Source organism: Ambystoma mexicanum, chromosome 6p, assembly GCF_040938575.1.
Source record: "Ambystoma mexicanum isolate Mex_15411 chromosome 6p, UKY_AmexF1_1, whole genome shotgun sequence".
Lineage (NCBI taxonomy): Eukaryota > Metazoa > Chordata > Amphibia > Caudata > Ambystomatidae > Ambystoma > Ambystoma mexicanum.
The window spans coordinates 9,736,285-9,754,749 of record NC_090935.1 but is presented as its reverse complement, the minus strand read 5'-3'; the positions used below and the strand labels follow the sequence as shown (position 1 = coordinate 9,754,749).

General features: G+C 54.8%; 1 protein-coding gene across 4 annotated transcripts in view; it reads left to right on the top strand.

Annotated features, from left to right (window-relative positions):
- The window catches only part of LOC138511129 (NACHT, LRR and PYD domains-containing protein 3-like), a 1,063,058-nt gene that overhangs the window by 48,074 nt on the left and 996,519 nt on the right, over positions 1 to 18,465 (top strand). For 3 of the 4 annotated variants that reach the window (XR_011280574.1, XM_069626613.1, XM_069626612.1), the window contains exon 3: positions 14,609 to 14,656. The exons of the other annotated variant lie outside the window; for it this stretch is intronic. Coding sequence is in view for 2 of the 3 variants with exons in the window: in XM_069626613.1 (XP_069482714.1) it covers positions 14,609 to 14,656 (48 nt within the window). In the remaining variant the exon portion in view is untranslated. The remainder of the gene's footprint in view (positions 1 to 14,608; positions 14,657 to 18,465) is intronic. 4 annotated transcript variants of the gene reach the window in all.

Below are 18,465 nucleotides of genomic sequence, written 5' to 3'. Positions count from 1 at the left end.
TACCTCCCCTCTCGAGCCCTTCATTCCTCTAATTCTAACTCCCTCAGGGTTAGTCGTTTTGCAAAAAAACAAGCTGGGGGTAGATCCCTGTCTTCGGCTGGTGCCTCCCTTTAGAACAGCCTCCGGGCCACCTTGAAACTTGAGGAAAAACATCTTCGGTTCCGGAAACTTCTCAAGACCTTCCTCTTTGCCTCTGTCTTTGCCCCCTTCTCCCCTGTTGATCTGCTTCTTCTCATGGTATTGTGCACCTGGCCACCCTCTGTTCTTTCGGGCCCAGGTATCTGCTCACCCTGCCACCCTCCTGCAGTGCCTCCAGGCCACCATCTGCACTAGGGTTCTGTATCTGTACCCATACAGTCCCCCTCCCACGCTTCTTCTGCACTTATCAGATATACCTTTCTGACTAACTTTCACCTGCTACTTGCTGGCTGCACTACCATGGTTTAAAGCCCTTATTTATTATTTATTCTATTTAATATTTATTTGTTTCTCTCTCCTCTGCTTCGCACTTTTCCCCCATTTTCCTTTCCCATGCACTTGCGCTTTCTTAAATGTCACTGGGACTAGTAAGATCGCTGTTTTTTCTGTTTTTTTTCTCTCCCTTGTTCCCCTCCCTTTTTGCCTGGTCGCGCTCTGAAACACTTGTGTACGAGGGCGATATAAATAAAATATCATTTCATTTCATCCTTGCACTCTTATTCCTTAAAAAACTAAGGGCATCTCCCTTGTGTCTCCCAATACCATGTGATGCCCCCACCACCATACAACTCTTCAAAACATTCAATGTTATTCACTATAATTCTAATGGGCATTCAGTATGTAGATGTAAATACCTAGTTATGTATTTGAAAAAGGTGTCCAAGTGCAATCATCAGAACTCCATCAGAAATACAGGTGGATAGACGTGAGTGTATAGATCTTCAAGGGAGAGAACCCGAGGGCTACCATCGCCCTCTGTGCTCATGATGCACACACCTCGGCTCTTTAATCAGCTCGACTCGCTGTGATGATTGAACGCTGCTCGTGCCTTTAATCTGTGTACATCAATTATAATCTACTTCCATGTATCTGCTTGTTCTATGTCTCTTATAATATCATATGTAATGTACTACCTTGTGATGTAACTAAGCTGTAAATTATATTATGCTCTGCACCCTGATAACCACGGGTCTGCTGCGCAATGCCAGTAATAAAACAAACAATAATCAAACAGGCACCACACCCTCTGCCTACAGGTCCCTTTCAGAGCAGGTATCTGTACCCGCCTGCTCTCTCCTCAGAGCAGGTATCTGTACCTGCCTGCTCTCTCCTCAGAGCAGGTATCTGTACCCGCCCGCTCTCTCCTCAGAGCAGGTATATGCACCCGCCCGCTCTCTCCTCAGAGCAGGCATCTGTACCCGCCCGCTCTCTCCTCAGAGCAGGCATCTGTACCCGCCCGCTCTCTCCTCAGAGCAAGTATCTGTACCCGCCCGCACTCTCCTCAGAGCAGGTATCTGTACCTGCCTGCTCCCTCCTCAGAGAAGGTATATGCACCCGCCCGCTCTCTCCTCAGAGCAGGTATCTGTACCCACCCGCTCTCTCCTCAGAGCAGGTATCTGTACCCGCCCACTCTCTCCTCAGAGCAGGTATCTGTACCCGCCCGCTCTCTCCTCAGAGCAAGTATCTGTACCCGCCCGCACTCTCCTCAGAGCAGGTATCTGTACCTGCCTGCTCCCTCCTCAGAGAAGGTATATGCACCCGCCCGCTCTCTCCTCAGAGCAGGTATCTGTACCCGCCCGCTCTCTCTTCAGAGCAGGTATCTGTACCCGCCCGCTCTCTCTTCAGAGCAGGTATCTGTACCAGCCCATGCTCTCCTCAGAGCAGGTAACTGATCATGCCCGCTCTCTCCTCAGAGCAGGTATCTGTACCCGCCCGCTCTCTCCTCAGAGCAGGTATCTGTACACGCCCGCTCTCTCCTCAGAGCAGGTATCTGTACCCGCCCGCTCTCTCCTCAGAGCAGGCATCTGTACCCACCCGCTCTCTCCTCAGAGCAAGTATCTGTACCCGCCCGCTCTCTCCTCAGTCAGGTATCTGTACCTGCCTGTTCCCTCCTCAGAGAACGTATATGCACCCGCCCGCTCTCTCCTCAGAGCAGGTATCTGTACCCACCCGCTCTCTCCTCAGAGCAGGTATCTGTACCCGCCCACTCTCTCCTCAGAGCAGGTATCTGTACCCGCCCGCTCTCTCCTCAGAGCAGGTATCTATACCCGCCCGCTCTCTCCTCAGAGCAGGTATCTGTACCCGCCCGCTCTCTCCTCAGAGCAGGTATCTGTACCCGCCCGCTCTCTCCTCAGAGCAGGTATCTGTACCCGCCCGCTCTCTCCTCAGAGCAGGTATCTGTACCCGCCCGCTCTCTCTTCAGAGCATGTATCTATACCCGCCCGCTCCCTCCTCAGAGCAGTAATCTGTACCCACCCTCTCTCTCCTCAGAGCAGGTATCTGTACCCGCCCGCTCTCTCTTCAGAGCAGGTATCTGTACTGGCCCGCTCTCTCCTCAGAGCAGTTATCTGTACCCGCCCGCTCTCTCCTCCGAGTAGGTGGCTTTACCTGCCCACTCTCTCCTCAGAGGAGGTATCTGTACCTGCCCGCTATCTCCTCAGAACAGGTATCTGTACCCGCGCACTCCATCCTCAGAGCAGGTATCTGTATCTGCCGGCTCCCTCCTCAGGGCAGGTAACTGTACCCGCCCGCTCTCTCCTTAGAGCAGGTATCTGTACCCACCTGCTCCCTCCTCTGAGCAGGTATTTGTACCCACCCACTCTCTCCTCAGAGCAGTAATCTGTACCCGCCCGCTCTCTCCTCAGAGCAGGTATCTGTACCCACGCTCACTCTCCTCAGAGCAGTAATCTGTACCAACCCGCTCTCTCCTCAGAGCAGGTATCTGTACCCGCCCGCTCTCTCCTCAGAGCAGGTATCTGTACTCACCCTCTCTCTCCTCAGAGCAGTAATCTGTACCCACCCGCTCTCTCCTCAGAGCAGGTATCTGTACCCGCCCGCTCTCTCCTCCGAGTAGGTGGCTTTACCTGCCCACTCTCTCCTCAGAGGAGGTATCTGTACCTGCCCGCTATCTCCTCAGAACAGGTATCTGTACCTGCCCGCTCTCTCCTCAGAGCAGGTATCTGCACCCGCCCGCTCTCTCCTCAGAGCAGGTCTCTGTACCCGCCCGCTCTCTCCTCAGAGCAGGTAGCTGTACCTGGCTGCTCTCTCCTCAGAGCAGGTAGCTGTACTCGCCCGCTCTCTCCTCAGAGCAGGTAGCTGTACCCGGCTGCTCTCTCCTCAGGGCAGGTATCTGTACCCGCCCGCACGCTCCTCAGATCAGGTATCTGTACCTGCCCGCTCTCTCCTCAGAGCAGGTATCTGCACCCACCCGCTCTCTCCTCAGAGCAGGTCGCTGTACCCGGTTGCTCTCTCCTCAGAGCAGGTAGCTGTACCTGCCCACTCTCTCCTCAGAGCAGGTACCTGTACCCACCCGCTCCCTCCTCACACCAGGTATCTGTACCTACCTGCTCTCTCCTCAGAGCAGGTATCTGACCCTGGCCGCTCTCTCCTCAGAGCAGGTAGCTGTACCTGCCCACTCTCTCCTCAGAGCAGGTACCTGTACCCACCCGCTCCCTCCTCACACCAGGTATCTGTACCTACCCGCTCTCTCCTCAGAGCAGGTATCTGACCCTGGCCGCTCTCTCCTCAGAGCAGGTATCTGCTCCCGCAGGCTCTCTCCTGAGAGCAGGTATCTGTACCTGCCTGCTCTCTCCTCAGAGCAGGTATCCGAACCTGCCTGCTCTCTCCTCAGAGCAGGTATCTGTACCCGCCCGCGCTCTTCTCAGAGCAGGTTTCTGTACCCACCCACTCTCTCCTCATTGCAGGTATCTGTACCCGCCTGCTCTCTCATCGCAGCAGGTATCTGTATCTGCCTGCTCTCTCCTCAGAGCAGGTATCTGTACCCGCCTGCTCTCTCATCGCAGCAGGTATCTGTATCTGCCTGCTCTCTCCTCAGGAGGTATCTGTACCCACCCGCTCTCTCCTGAGAGCAGGTATCTGTACCCGCCTGCTCTCTCCTCAGAGCAGGTATCTGTACCCGCCTGCTCTCTCATCGCAGCAGGTATCTGTATCTGCCTGCTCTCTCCTCAGGAGGTATCTGTACCCACCCGCTCTCTCCTCAGAGCAGTAATCTGTACCCGCCAGCTCTTTTCTCAGAGCAGGTATCTGAACCCGTCCGGGCAGGTATCTGTACCTGCGCGCTCCCTCCTCAGAGCAGGTATCTGTACCTGCCCCCTCTCTCCTCAGAGCAGGTATCTGTACCCGCCCGCTCTCTCCTCAGAGCAGGTATCTGTACCCGCTCGATCTCTCCTCAGAGCAGGTATCTGAACCCGTCCGGACAGGTATCTGTACCTGCGCGCTCCCTCCTCAGAGCAGGTATCTGTACCTGCCCCCTCTCTCCTCAGAGCAGGTATCTGTACCCGCCCGCTCTTTCCTCAGAGCAGGTATCTGTACCGGCCCGCTCTCTCCTCAAAGGAGGTATCTGTACCCGCCCGATCTCTCCTCAGAGCAGGTATCTGTACCGGCCCGCTCTCTCCTCAGAGCAGGTATCTGTACCCGCCCGCTCTTTCCTCAGAGCAGTTATCTGCACCCACCTGCTCTCTCCACAGAGCAGGTAGCTGTACCCGCCCGCTCTCTCCTCAGAGCAGGTATTTGTACCCAGCCGCTCTCTCCTCAGAGCAGGTATCTGCACCCGCCCACTCTCTCCTGAGAGCAGGTATCTGTACCTGCCTGCTCTCTCCTCAGAGCAGGTATCCGAACCTGCCCTCTCTCTCCTCAGAGCAGGTATCTGTACCCGCCCACTCTCGCCTCAGAGCAGGTATCTGCACCCGCCCGCTCTCTCCTCAGAGCAGGTAGCTGTACCCGGCTGCTCTCTCCTCAGAGCAGGTATCTGTACCCGCACTCTCTCTGCTCAGAGCAGGTATCTGCTCCCACCCGCTCTCTCCTCAGAGCAGGTATCTGCACCCGCCTGCTCTCTCCTCAGAGCAGGTAGCTGTACCCGCCGCTCTCTCCTCAGAGCAGGTATCTGTACCCGCCCGCTCTCTCCTCAGAGCAGGTATCTGCACCCGCCCGCTCTCTCCTCAGAGCAGGTCTCTGTACCCGCCCGCTCTCTCCTCAGAGCAGGTAGCTGTACCTGGCTGCTCTCTCCTCAGAGCAGGTAGCTGTACCTGTCTGCTCTCTCCTCAGAGCAGGTATCTGTACCCTCCTGCTCTCTCCTCAGAGCAGGTCTCTGTACCCGCCCGCTCTCTCCTCAGAGCAGGTAGCTGTACCCGGCTGCTCTCTCCTCAGGGCAGGTATCTGTACCTGCCCGCTCTCTCCTCAGAGCAGGTATCTGCACCCACCCGCTCTCTCCTCAGAGCAGGTCGCTGTACCCGGTTGCTCTCTCCTCAGAGCAGGTAGCTGTACCTGCCCACTCTCTCCTCAGAGCAGGTATCTGTACCCAACCGCTCCCTCCTCACACCAGGTATCTGTACCCACCCGCTCTCCCCTCAGAGCAGGTATCTGACCCTGGCCGCTCTCTCCTCAGAGCAGGTATCTGCTCCCGCAGGCTCTCTCCTGAGAGCAGGTATCTGTACCTGCCTGCTCTCTCCTCAGAGCAGGTATCCGAACCTGCCTGCTCTCTCCTCAGAGCAGGTATCTGTACCCGCCCGCGCTCTTCTCAGAGCAGGTTTCTGTACCCACCCACTCTCTCCTCATTGCAGGTATCTGTACCCGCCTGCTCTCTCCTCGCAGCAGGTATCTGTATCTGCCTGCTCTCTCCTCAGGAGGTATCTGTACCCACCCGCTCTCTCCTGAGAGCAGGTATCTGTACCCGCCTGCTCTCTCCTCAGAGCAGGTATCTGCACCTGCCTGCTCTCTCCTCAGGAGGTATCTGTACCCACCTGCTCTCTCCTCAGAGCAGGTATCTGTACCCGCCCGCTCTCTCCTCAGAGCAGGTATCTGTACCGGCCCGCTCTCTCTTCAGAGTAGGTGGCTTTACCTGCCCGCTATCTCCTCAGAGCAGGTATCTGTACCCGCGCACTCCATCCTCAGAGCAGGTATCTGTACCCGCCAGCTCTTTTCTCAGAGCATGTATCTGAACCCGTCCGGGCAGGTATCTGTATCTGCCCGCTCCCTCCTCAGAGCAGGTATCTGGACCTGCCCCCTCTCTCCTCAGAGCAAGTATCTGTACTTGCCCGCTCTCTCAACAGAGCAGGTGTCTGTACCCGCCCGCTCTTTCCTCAGAGCAGTTATCTGCACCCACCTGCTCTCTCCTCAGAGCAGGTAGCTGTACACGCCCGCTCTCTCCTCAGAGCAGGTATTTGTACCCAGCCGCTCTCTCCTCAGAGCAGGTATCTGCACCCGCCCACTCTCTCCTGAGAGCAGGTATCTGTACCTGCTGCTCTCTCCTCAGAGCAGGTATCCGAACCTGCCTGCTCTCTCCTCAGAGCAGGTATCTGTACCCGCCCGCTCTCTCCTCAGAGCAGGTATCTGCACCCGCCCGCTCCCTCTTCAGAGCAGGTATCTGTACCCGCACTCTCAGTGCTCAGAGCAGGTATCTGCTCCCACCCGCTCTCTCCTCAGAGCAGGTATCTGTACCCGGCCGCTCTCTCCTCAGAGCAGGTAGCTGTACCCGGCTGCTCTCTCCTCAGAGCAGGTATCTGTACCCGCACTCTCTCTGCTCAGAGCAGGTATCTGCTCCCACCCGCACTCTCCTCAGAGCAGGTATCTGCACCCGCCTGCTCTCTCCTCAGAGCAGGTATCTGCACCTGGCCGCTCTCTCCTCAGAGCAGGTATCTGCACCTGGCCGCTCTCTCCTCAGAGTAGGTATCTGTACCTGCCTGCTCTCTCCTCAGAGTAGGTATCTGTACCTGCCTGCTCTCTCCTCAGAGCAGGTATCTGTACGCGGCTGCTCTCTCCTCAGAGCAGGTATCTGCACCCTCCTGCTACTTCCTCCGAGTAGGTATCTGTACACGCCAGCTCCCTCCTCAGAGCAGGTATCTTTACCCGCCTGCTCTCTCCTCAGAGCAGGTATCTGCACCCACCTGCTCTCTCCTCAGAGCAGGTATCTGTACCCGCCCGCACTCTCCTCAGAGCAGGTATCTGTACCCGCCCGCACTCTCCTCAGAGCAGGTATCTGTACCTGCCCACTCTCTCCTCAGAGCAGGTATCTGCACCCACCCGTTCTCTCCTCAGAGCAGGTAGCTGTACCTGCCCACTCTTTCCTCAGAACAGGTATCTGTACCCACCCGCTCCCTCCTCACACCAGGTATCTGTACCCAGCCGCTCTCTCCTCAGAGCAGGTATATGCACCCGCCCGCTCTCTCCTCAGAGCAGGTATCTGTACCCACCCGCTCTCTCCTCAGAGCAGGTATCTGTACCCGGCCGCTCTCTCCTCAGAGCAGGTATCTGCACCTGGCCGCTCTCTCCTGAGAGCAGGTATCTGTACCTGCCTGCTCTCTCCTCAGAGCAGGTATCCGAACCTGCCTGCTCTCTCCTCAGAACAGGTACCCGTACCCGCCCGCGCTCTTCTCAGAGCAGGTTACTGTACCCACCCACTCTCTCCTCATTGCAGGTATCTGTACCCGCCTGCTCTCTCCTCAGGAGGTATCTGTACCCACCCGCTCTCTCCTGAGAGCAGGTATCTGTACCCGCCTGCTCTCTCCTCAGAGCAAGTATCTGCTCCCGCCTGCTCTCTCCTCAGGAGGTATCTGTACCCACCTGCTCTCTCCTCAGAGCAGGTATCTGTACCCGCCTGCTCCCTCTTCAGAGTAGGGTACCCATCCGCTCTCTCCGCAGAGCAGGTATCTGTACCTGCCCGCTCCCTCCTCAGAGCAGGTTTCTGTACCCGCCCTCTCCCTCCTCAGAGCAGGGATCTGCACCTGCCCCCTCTCTCCTCAGAGCAAGTATCGGCACCCGCCTGCTCCCTCCTCAGAGCAGGTATCTGCACCCGCCTGCTCGCTCTCTGCACCCGCCCGCTCTCTCCTCAGAACAGGTATATGTACCCGCCCGATCTCTCCTCAGAGCAGGTATTTGTACCTGCCCGCTCCCTCCTCAGAGCAGGTATCTGTACCCGCCCGCTCCCTCCTCAGAGCAGGTATCTGTACTCGCCCGCTCTCTCCTCAGAGCAGGTATATGTACCTGCCCACTCCCCCCTCAGAGCAGGTATCTGTACCAGCCTGCTCTCTCCTCAGAGCAGGTATCTATACCCGCCCGCTCTCTCCTCAGAGCAGGTATCTGAACCCGCCCGCTCTCTCCTCAGAGTAGGTGGCTTTACCTGCCCGCTATCTCCTCAGAGCAGGTATCTGTACCCGCGCACTCCATCCTCAGAGCAGGTATCTGTACCCGCCAGCTCTTTTCTCAGAGCAGGTATCTGTACCCGTCCGGGCAGGTATCTGTACCCGCCTGCTCCCTCCTCAGAGTAGGTGGCTTTACCTGCCCGCTCTCTCAACAGAGCAGGTATCTGTACCTGCCTGCTCTCTCTTCAGAGCAGGTATCTGTAGCTGCCCGCTCTCTCAACAAGGCAGGTACTGTACCTGCCTGCTCTTTCCTCAGAGCAGTTATCTGCACCCACCTGCTCTCTCCTCAGAGCAGGTAGCTGTACCCGCCCGCTCTCTCCTCAGAGCAGGTATCTGTACCCAGCCGCTCTCTTTTCAGAGCAGGTATCTGCACCCGCCCGCTCTCTCCTGAGAGCAGGTATCTGTACCTGCCTGCTGTCTCCTCAGAGCAGGTATCCGAACCTGCCCGCTCTCTCCTCAGAGCAGGTATCTGTACCCGCCCGCTCTCCCCTCAGAGCAGGTATCTGCACCCGCCCGCTCTCTCCTCAGAGCAGGTAGCTGTACCCGCCCGCTCTCTCCTCAGAGCAGGTATCTGTACCCGCCAGCTCTCCCCTCAGAGCAGGTATCTGTACCCGGCCGCTCTCTCCTCAGAGCAGGTATCTGTACTCGCACTCTCTCTGCTCAGAGCAGGTATCTGCACCCGCCTGCTCTCTCCTCAGAGCATGTAGCTGTACCCGCCCGCTCTCTCCTCAGAGCAGGTATCTGTACCCGCCCGCTCTCCCCTCAGAGCAGGTATCTGTACCCGGCCGCTCTCTCCTCAGAGCAGGTATCTGCACCGCCCGCTCTCTCCTCAGAGCAGGTATCTGTACCCGCCCGCTCTCTCCTCAGAGCAGGTATCTGTACCCGCCCGCGCTCTTCTCAGAGCAGGTTTCTGCACCTGGCCGCTCTCTCCTGAGAGCAGGTATATGCACCCGCCGGCTCTCTCCTGAGAGCAGATATCTGTACCTGCCTGCTCTCTCCTCAGAGCAGGTATCTGTACTCGCCCGCTCTCTCCTCAGAGCAGGTATATGTACCTGCCCGCTCCCCCCTCAGAGCAGGTATCTGTACCCGCCTGCTCTCTCCTCAGAGGAGGTATCTGCACCCGCCTGTTCTCTCCTCAGAGCAGTTATCTGTACCCGTCCGCTCTCTCCTCACAGCAGGTATCTGTGCCCGCCCGCTCCCTCCTCAGAGCAGGTAATTGTACCCACCCGCTCTCTCCTCAGAGCAGGTATCTGTACCCGCCCGCTATCTCCTCAGAGCAGGTATCTGTACCCGCGCACTCCATCCTCAGAGCAGGTATCTGTACCCGCCAGCTCTTTTCTCAGAGCAGGTATCTGTACCTGCCTGCTCCCTCCTCAGAGCAGGTATCTGTACCTGCCCCCTCTCTCCTCAGAGCAGGTATCTGTACCCACCTGCTCTCTCTTCAGAGCAGGTATCTGTACCCGCCCGCTCTCTCCTCAGAGCAGGTATCTGTACCTGCCTACTCTTTCCTCAGAGCAGTTATCTGCACCCACCTGCTCTCTCCTCAGAGCAGGTATCTGTACCCGCCTGCTCTCTCCTCAGAGCAGGTATCTGTACCCGCCTGCTCTCTCCTCAGAGCAGGTATCTGTACCGGCCCACTCTCTCCTCAGAGCCGGTATCTGTACCCGCCCTCTCTCTCCTCAGAGTAGGTGGCTTTACCTGCCCGCTCTCTCCTCAGAGGAGGTATCTTTACCTGCCCGCTATCTCCTCAGAGCAGGTATCTGTACCCGCGCACTCTCTCCTCAGAGCAGGTATCTGTACCCGCCAGCTCTTTTCTCAGAGCAGGTATCTGTACCCGTCCGGGCAGGTATCTGTACAGGCCCGCTCTCTCCTCAGAGCAGGTATCTGTACCCGCCCGCTCTCTCCTTAGAGCAGGTATCTGTACCTGACTGCTCTCTCCTCAGAGCAGGTATCTGTACCGGCCCACTCTCTCCTCAGAGCAGGTATCTGTACCTGCCTGCTCTCTCCTCAGAGCAGGTATCTGTACCGGCCCACTCTCTCCTCAGAGCAGGTATCTGTACCCGCCCTCTCTCTCCTCAGAGCAGGTATCTGTACCCGCCCGCTCCCTCCTCAGAGCAGGGTACCCACCCGCTCTCTCCTCAGAGCAGGGATCTGTACCTGCCCGCTCCCTCCTCAGAGCAGGTTTCTGTACCCGCCCTCTCCCTCCTCAGAGCAGGGATCTGTACCTGCCCGCTCTCTCCTCAGAGTAGGTGGCTTTACCTGCCCGCTCTCTCCTCAGAGGAGGTATCTGTACCTGCCTGCTCTCTCCTCAGAGCAGGTATCTGTACCGGCCCACTCTCTCCTCAGAGCAGGTATCTGTACCCGCCCTCTCTCTCCTCAGAGCAGGTATCTGTACCCGCCCGCTCCCTCCTCAGAGCAGGGTACCCACCCGCTCTCTCCTCAGAGCAGGGATCTGTACCTGCCCGCTCCCTCCTCAGAGCAGGTTTCTGTACCCGCCCTCTCCCTCCTCAGAGCAGGGATCTGTACCTGCCCGCTCTCTCCTCAGAGTAGGTGGCTTTACCCACCTGCTCTCTCCTCTGAGCAGGTATCTGTACCCGCGCACTCTCTCCTCAGAGCAGGTATCTGTACCCGCCCGCACTCTCCTCAGAGCAGGTATCTGTACCCACCCGCTCTCTCCTCAGAGCAGGTAGCTGTACCCGGCTGCTCTCTCCTCAGAGCAGGTAGCTGTACCTGCCCGCTATCTCCTCAGAGCAGGTATCTGTACCCGCACACTCCATCCTCAGAGCAGGTATCTGTACCCGCCATCTCTTTTCTCAGAGCAGGTATCTGTACCCGTCCCGGCAGGTATCTGTACCCGCCCACTCTCTCCTCAGAGCAGGTATCTGCAGCCACCCGCTCTCTCCTCAGAGCAGGTAGCTGTACCTGTCTGCTCTCTCCTCAGAGCAGGTAGCTGTACCCGCCAGCTATCTCCTCAGAGCAGGTATCTGTACCCAACTGCTCTCTCCTCCGAGCAGGTATCTGTACCGGCCCGCTCTCTCCTCAGAGCAGGTATCTGTACCCGCCCACTCTCTCCTCAGAGCAGGTATCTGTACCCTCCCGCTACCTCCTCAGAGCAGGTATCTGTACCTGCCGGCTCCCTCCTCAGGGCAGGTATCTGTACCCGTCCGCACTCTCCTCAGAGCAGGTATCTGTACCTGCCCGCTATCTCCTCAGAGCAGGTATCTGTACCCGCGCACTCCATACTCAGAGCAGGTATCTGTACCCGTCATCTCTTTTCTCAGAGCAGGTATCTGTACCCGTCCGGGCAGGTATCTGTACCCGCCCACTCTCTCCTCAGAGCAGGTAGCTGTACCTGCCCACTGTCTCCTCAGAGCAGGTATCTGTACCCACCCGCTCTCTCCTCAGAGCAGGTATCTGTACCCGCCCGCTCTCTCCTCAGAGCAGGTGGATGTACCCGGCTGCTCTCTCCTCAGAGCAGGTAGCTGTACCTGCCCACTCTCTCCTCAGAGCAGGTATCTGCACCCACCCGCTCTCTTCTCAGAGCAGGTAGCTGTACCCGGCTGCTCTCTCCTTAGAGCAGGTATCTGTACCCACTCGCTCTCTCCTCAGAGCAGGTATCCCTACCCGCCCGCTCTCTCCTCAGATCAGGTATCTGTACCGGCCCGCTCTCTCCTCAGAGCAGGTATCTGTACCCGCCCGCTCTCTCCTCAGAGCAGGTATCTGTACCCGTGCACTCCATCCTCAGAGCAGGTATCTGTACCCGCCAGCTCTTTCTCAGAGCAGGTATCTGTACACGTCTGGGCAGGTATCTGTACCTGCCCACTCCCTCCTCAGAGCAGGTATCTGTACCTGCCCCCTCTCTCCTCAGAGCAGGTATATGTACCCACCTGCTTCTCTTCAGAGCAGGTATCGGTACCCGCCCGCTCTCTCAACAGAGCAGGTATCTGTACCCGCCCGCTCTCTCAACAGAGCAGGTATCTGTACCTGCCTGCTCTCTCCTCAGAGCAGGTATCTGTACCCGCCCGCTCTCTCCTCAGAGCAGGAAGCTGTACCCACCTGCTCTCTCCTCAGAGCAGGTATCTGTACCCGCCCGCTCTCTCCTCAGAGCAGGTATCTGTACCCACCCGCTACCTCCTCAGAGCAGGTATCTGTACCAGCCGGCTCCCTCCTCAGGGCAGGTATTTGTACCCGCCCGCTCTCTCCTCAGAGCAGGTATCTGTACCCGCCCTCTTCCTCATCAGAGCAGGTATCTGTACCCTCCCGCTCTCTCCTCAGATCAGGTATCTGTATCCGTCCGGACAGGTATCTGTACACGCCCGCTCTCTCCTCAGAGCAGGTATCTGTACCCGCCCGCGCTCTTCTCAGAGCAGGTATCTGTACCCGCCCGCTCTCTCCTCAGAGCAGCTATCTGTACACGCCCGCTCTCTCCTCAGAGCAGGTAGCTGTACCCGCCCTCTCCCTCCTCAGAGCAGGTATCTGTACCCGCCCGCTCTCTCCTCAGATCAGCTATCTGTACCCGTCCGGACAGGTATCTGTACCCGCCCGCTCTCTCCTCAGAGCAGGTATCTGTACCCGCCCGCTCTCCCCTCAGAGCAGGTATCTGCACCCGCCCGCTCTCTCCTCAGATCAGGTATCTGTACCCGTCCGGGCAGGTAGCTGTACCCGCCCTCTCCCTCCTCAGAGCAGGTATCTGTACCCTCCCGCTCTCTCCTCAGATCAGCTATCTGTACCCGTCTGGGCAGGTATCTGTAACCGCCCGCTCTCTCCTCAGAGCAGGTATCTGTACACGCCCGCTCTCTCCTCAGAGCAGGTAGCTGTACCCGCCCTCTCCCTCCTCAGAGCAGGTATCTGCACCTGCCCGCTCTCTCTTCAGATCAGGTATCTGTACCCGTCCGGGCAGGTATCTGTACACGCCCCCTCTCATCTCAGATCAGGTATCTGTACCCGTCTGGGCAGGTATCTGTACCCACCCGCTCTTTCCTCAGAGCAGGTATCTGCACCCGCCCGCTCTCTCCTCAGAGCAGGTATCTGCACCCGCCCGCTCTCTCCTCAGATCAGGTATCTGTACCCGTCCGGGCAGGTATCTGTACACGCCCGCTCTCATCTCAGAGCAGGTATCTGTACCCACCCGCTCTCTCCTGAGAGCAGGTATCTGCACTCGCCTGCTCTCTCCTCAGGAGGTATCTGTACCCGCCTGCTCTCTCCTCAGAGCCGGTATCTGTACCCGGCCTCTCTCTCTCTCCTCAGAGCAGGTATCTGTACCCGCCTGCTCTCGCCTCAGAAAAGGTATCTGTACCCGCCCGCTCTCTCCTCAGATCAGGTATCTGTACCCGTCCGGGCAGGTATCTGTTCACGCCCGCTCTCTCCTCAGAGCAGGTATCTGTACCCGCCCGCTCTCTTCTCAGAGCAGGTATCTGTACCTGCCCGCGCTCTTCTCATAGCAGGTAGCTGTACCCGCCCTCTCCCTCCTCAGAGCAGGTATCTGTACCCTCCCGCTCTCTCCTCAGATCAGGTATCTGTATCCGTCCGGACAGGTATCTGTACACGCTCGCTCTCTCCTCAGAGCAGGTATCTGTACCCGCCCGCGCTCTTCTCAGAGCAGGTAGCTGTACCCGCCCTCTTCCTCCTCAGAGCAGGTATCTGTACCCGCCCGCTCTCTCCTCAGATCAGGTATCTGTACCCGTCCGGACAGGTATCTGTACCCGCCGCTCTCTCCTCAGAGCAGGTATCTGTACACGCCCCCTCTCATCTCAGATCAGGTATCTGTACCCGTCTGGGCAGGTAGCTGAACCCACCCGCTCTTTCCTCAGAGCACGCAGCCATTCTCCCTGGTGGATGAGGGGTCCAGTGAGAATAACTTCAGCTTTACTCTGTTTCCTGTCATCATTTGCTCACTTTCTTTCACTCGATCACACATTCTGTGTAGGTCACTTACATCTGCGCTTCTCATGCCAGGCACTAGTGTTAGGTGGCATCAAGCTCCTTTTGTATAGGAAATCGCTGTGAGCCTTTAAGGGCACACCATCCAGCCCCCATATCAGACAGTGCTCACTCAAGACCTCAGCAAATGTGTTATCAAGGGATGTTGCCATAGAAAGAGCATTTAAATCACACTATTGACAGAGACTGATTATAGTGCCTAGAGTGATTGCAAACCTCGTCAGAGCTTTATTCTCAGTTGCGTGCTGTTTTGTGCTGTGTTTTGTGTTGTGCTTTCAGTTTTGCTTATACATGATTTTCCCCTTCTTTTTCAGACTTGGATCAGACAGGCAAACGCAAACGGTCTTCATCACAGAGTGAAGGTATGTTATGTATTTATTACCTATGGGAGACTATATCCTACTCTATATGGGAACCTGTAATAAGAAACTATATCCTACTCTATATGGGAACCTGTAATAAGAAAACGCCTTCCCTTATAGTCACTAGTTACAAAGGAGCAGTGGCGTCAACCTGCGCGCTGTGAGTGCAGAGTGTAAAAGGCACCACCCTGGGGACCCAGCAGCTACTTCAATACTTAATGAAAGAATAATCTAGCTTTTATCCACTTCTTATGTGTTTACTGCATTTGGCCCAGGACAGTGGCCAGTGCCCAAAATAGCCATGCCACGAGGTCCTTTGTTCTGATCTTTGGCCATCTAGTCCCTTTGCCTTCCCCAGATCAAGCAGACCTGGGAAATTCCTTATTTGGTCATGCAGAACCCCACACAATCCGAAGCTTTCTGCATGCCTTGTGTGTGTGTGTGCCCAGGATGTGGGCTGGAACTGTCTAGTTCCAATACACCTCCTGGGTGCCAGGATGTCTGGTGTGCTGGGATGACTGGGACCACCGTGGTCCATGATTGGTCCACATCTTGGATGGCTGAATAGGAGCAGATCTATCATTGATAAATCTTGAATTGAGGAACTTCTTTGGTGATTTCAATTGGGCAATTGGGTTACCTCCGCGACCACTTTCTGCTTCTGTTTAGAAAGGATGTTGCATAAGTGTAAATCAGGGCATATCCTATGTTGCTGTCATGTGGGGACTCACTGCACAGTTGTAAAATAGAACTTGTTGTCATGGGTTATAACCCCTCCTTCACAGTCAATTTTTGTGCTCCGTTGCCTGTTATTAGTCCTTGGGGATGCCACCAATCGACCAGATTTTTCAGATCTCTAATGAGAGTCACCTGAGGGTTGGTGGATAGTATTTCATAGCAGTTGGGTGTCTGTTAGGGAGAATTCTCTGTTAAGGCTAATTTCCCAAACCTAGTGAGTCCCCCAGCAGCTTTGCCGGATTTTTGGGGTTTATTTTTTTCTCCTGCTAAGAGTGAGACTCTTTTTCTCCCACTCTTAGGCACGATTTGAAAGTGTCCTTTGACTCTGCAATGTGTTTTATGGGCTATGGGGTCTTTTACTCCATAGGGCTTAATGTGTTTTGTTATTTTTGGTATGTGCGTTACACAGCACCCTCAGTGCAGTAACACAAAGGTGTCATAGTGACCCCCAAACATAGACTCCATACCCTGGGACTGACTACTGTCTGCCAGGGCTTGTAAAGTCACCATTGGCTTTACTAGTCTCAAATTATGAACAGAACCAGTACAAACCATCATATTGTGGAAGTACTGGTAGGGGCAATTCGATTGCTCCTGGGTCTGTTTTCCAAAGGGGGCACTGTCCCATCCCCCCCTGTCGAGTTTCTGGCTGGTGGCAGTGGATACCATGGAAATATTCCACCGGAATATTTCTTATGGGATTTTTCCCATTGATTTTAAACGCACCACTTTTTGGTGCAATGTTAAAGATACCGCTGGGTTATTTATTTAATATTTATTCCCCAGTTGGGTCTTTTTGCCAGGACTCGGTTTTAAAATGGCGTTTGTGTTCGCTTCTGTGACTGTAACCCAAGTTGAGCCCTTTGTTCCACTTTTGGCGGGCTTCTGCACAGAAACCCCCTAAAGTGGTACCACTCTGTCTGGGTCCACAGGATGTGTGGGAGGGGGGAATAGGCACCCTAGACTGAGTTGCCTTGGCAACTCAAGTCGCACTCTTGTGTGATTGGCTCAAGTGGTGAGCCGCCCGGCTCACCACTTAGCATGTTTGATTGACAGCTAGGCTGAGTGAATGGGGGTTTTCTGCATAGAAGCAGGGCTTTGGGGACTGGAATTTCAGAAGTCACCACAGGATCTAAGAATCCGAAGAGGGAGAAGCTGAGCTGACCTGCTACGATGACACCACCGGTGGAGCCCTGCTGAACCGACTCACCACTTCCCGACGACAGAGGAGATCTTCCTCCAGGAGAGTCTTCTTCCCTTGAACTGGTGGGGTTAACCAGTTTGCCCCTTTTTCGCCTTCCTGGACCGTCCCGTGGGCGAATTGTCCGTGCCAAGCAACCCAGCAACCGGATAACCATGACTTACCACTACCATGAATAAAAGGGTAGCACCTTTTAACCGGAGGACTCCGCGGCTGGTTTCTTCCCTGGCAGTGCAACAACCTTCAGCTTTCCTCCACGTCGAGATCTTCTCTTCCTCTGGACGACGCGCAACTTGCACCCGCTGCCAGGAACAACTGCCCCCTCTGGACGTTCCTCCACATTTCAAATGTACTGTGTCCGCCTGGCCTCCCTCGCAACGGTCTGTGTGGGGTGTCCCGTAAATCCTCACCTTGCCATCTGGTTGGCCCTAGGCTGGCTAATATAACTTTTCTGAACTGATCCAACTCCTTTTTCAACTATCTACAAAGACTGTTTAAAGTGTACCTCTATTGTGATCTTGGGCACATTCCGCCTTGCTCTCTCCAAGGGTGGGCCTGGCCTATGACTCTGTTGCTCTACAGTAGACCCTGCCTTTCTTGACTTGCTGTAGTTTCTTAAAAGTGTTGGTACTGTGTTATTTCCATACTCTGCCTTTCTCTCCCTTTTTAAATTAATTATTGGAGTGCCATCTAAGGTCACGCGCTCACCTCTGTTTTGCTAATAAGTGGTGTCTTAACCTAGACTTGTCAAATAATTTAACTAGGGAAGTGTATATACTTATAGTGACTGTGTTTGAACTTGCTTGATATATTAGTGCCAGTGTATTTTCATAAGTGTGTTTTTAAATAAATAATTATATACTTTTATACCAAAGCTCTGGTCAGTGTTTGCTTGTGCTCTGTCTTTTGGTACCTAATGTGTATACTCTATATACTGCTTACCTCTTCTTGAGAGAAGTCTGACTGCTCAGCCACAGCTACCAAGTAAATCTGTGTGGTACAGACTGCTACCAAGTGGGTTTACTGCTTCTCCTGTAGTCTTAATCTTTTTGCAGTGGTCCCAAAGGGAACTGCACAGGATTCTGCCTAACAGTGTCTCAAGGTGGTTTGTAGCCATTTTAATGAAGTCTCATCTGTTCTTTGCAATTATATTACCGCCCTTATCCACCTCTTTTATGACTAACTCTTTTTTTTACTTAGTGATTTTAGGGCTTGCTGTTCCTGCGGTGTTAAGTTACGTTGTGCACATTTTTTGCCTTTCATCCCTTGTTTGTCCAAGATCTTATTCAAGTCCTGCGTGACCGATTTATAGAATGTGTCATTAGAGATCTGAAAAATCTGTAGAGGAACTCAAGGTCTCCGTTTTCTCTACACTTATGCGACATCCTTTCTAAACAGAAGCAGAACGTGGTCGCGGCGGTAACCCAGTTGATATCACGAAAAAAAGTTCCTCAATTCAAGATTTTTCAAGTACTTTGATATCACCAACCGTGCTGACCTGCATTCTCACACTGAAACAAGGCAGAATATCTTGAGAATAGGGAAGAGGAGGCCAATAACCTGTTCACAACAAAAGGCAGTAATGCCTGTGCATTTGGAACTAGTACTTTGAAACGTGAAGACCTTAGATACAAATTTATAAAATTTGAAAAAGCTTCACATAAGGAAATCGACAAGTATTGGGAGATTATCTCCCTAAAAAACTACCTAACCAAACAGCAAATACCACAAGGATTATGAATTTTGATCTTCCCGGATTTCAGTAAAGATGAAGACAAAGATTTAGTGGAAGACTGGGAAAAAAACCTGAATCAATGTTCGAAACAAATGTTGGAAATGCTAGTGGAACATGCAACTTGTGAACATAAAA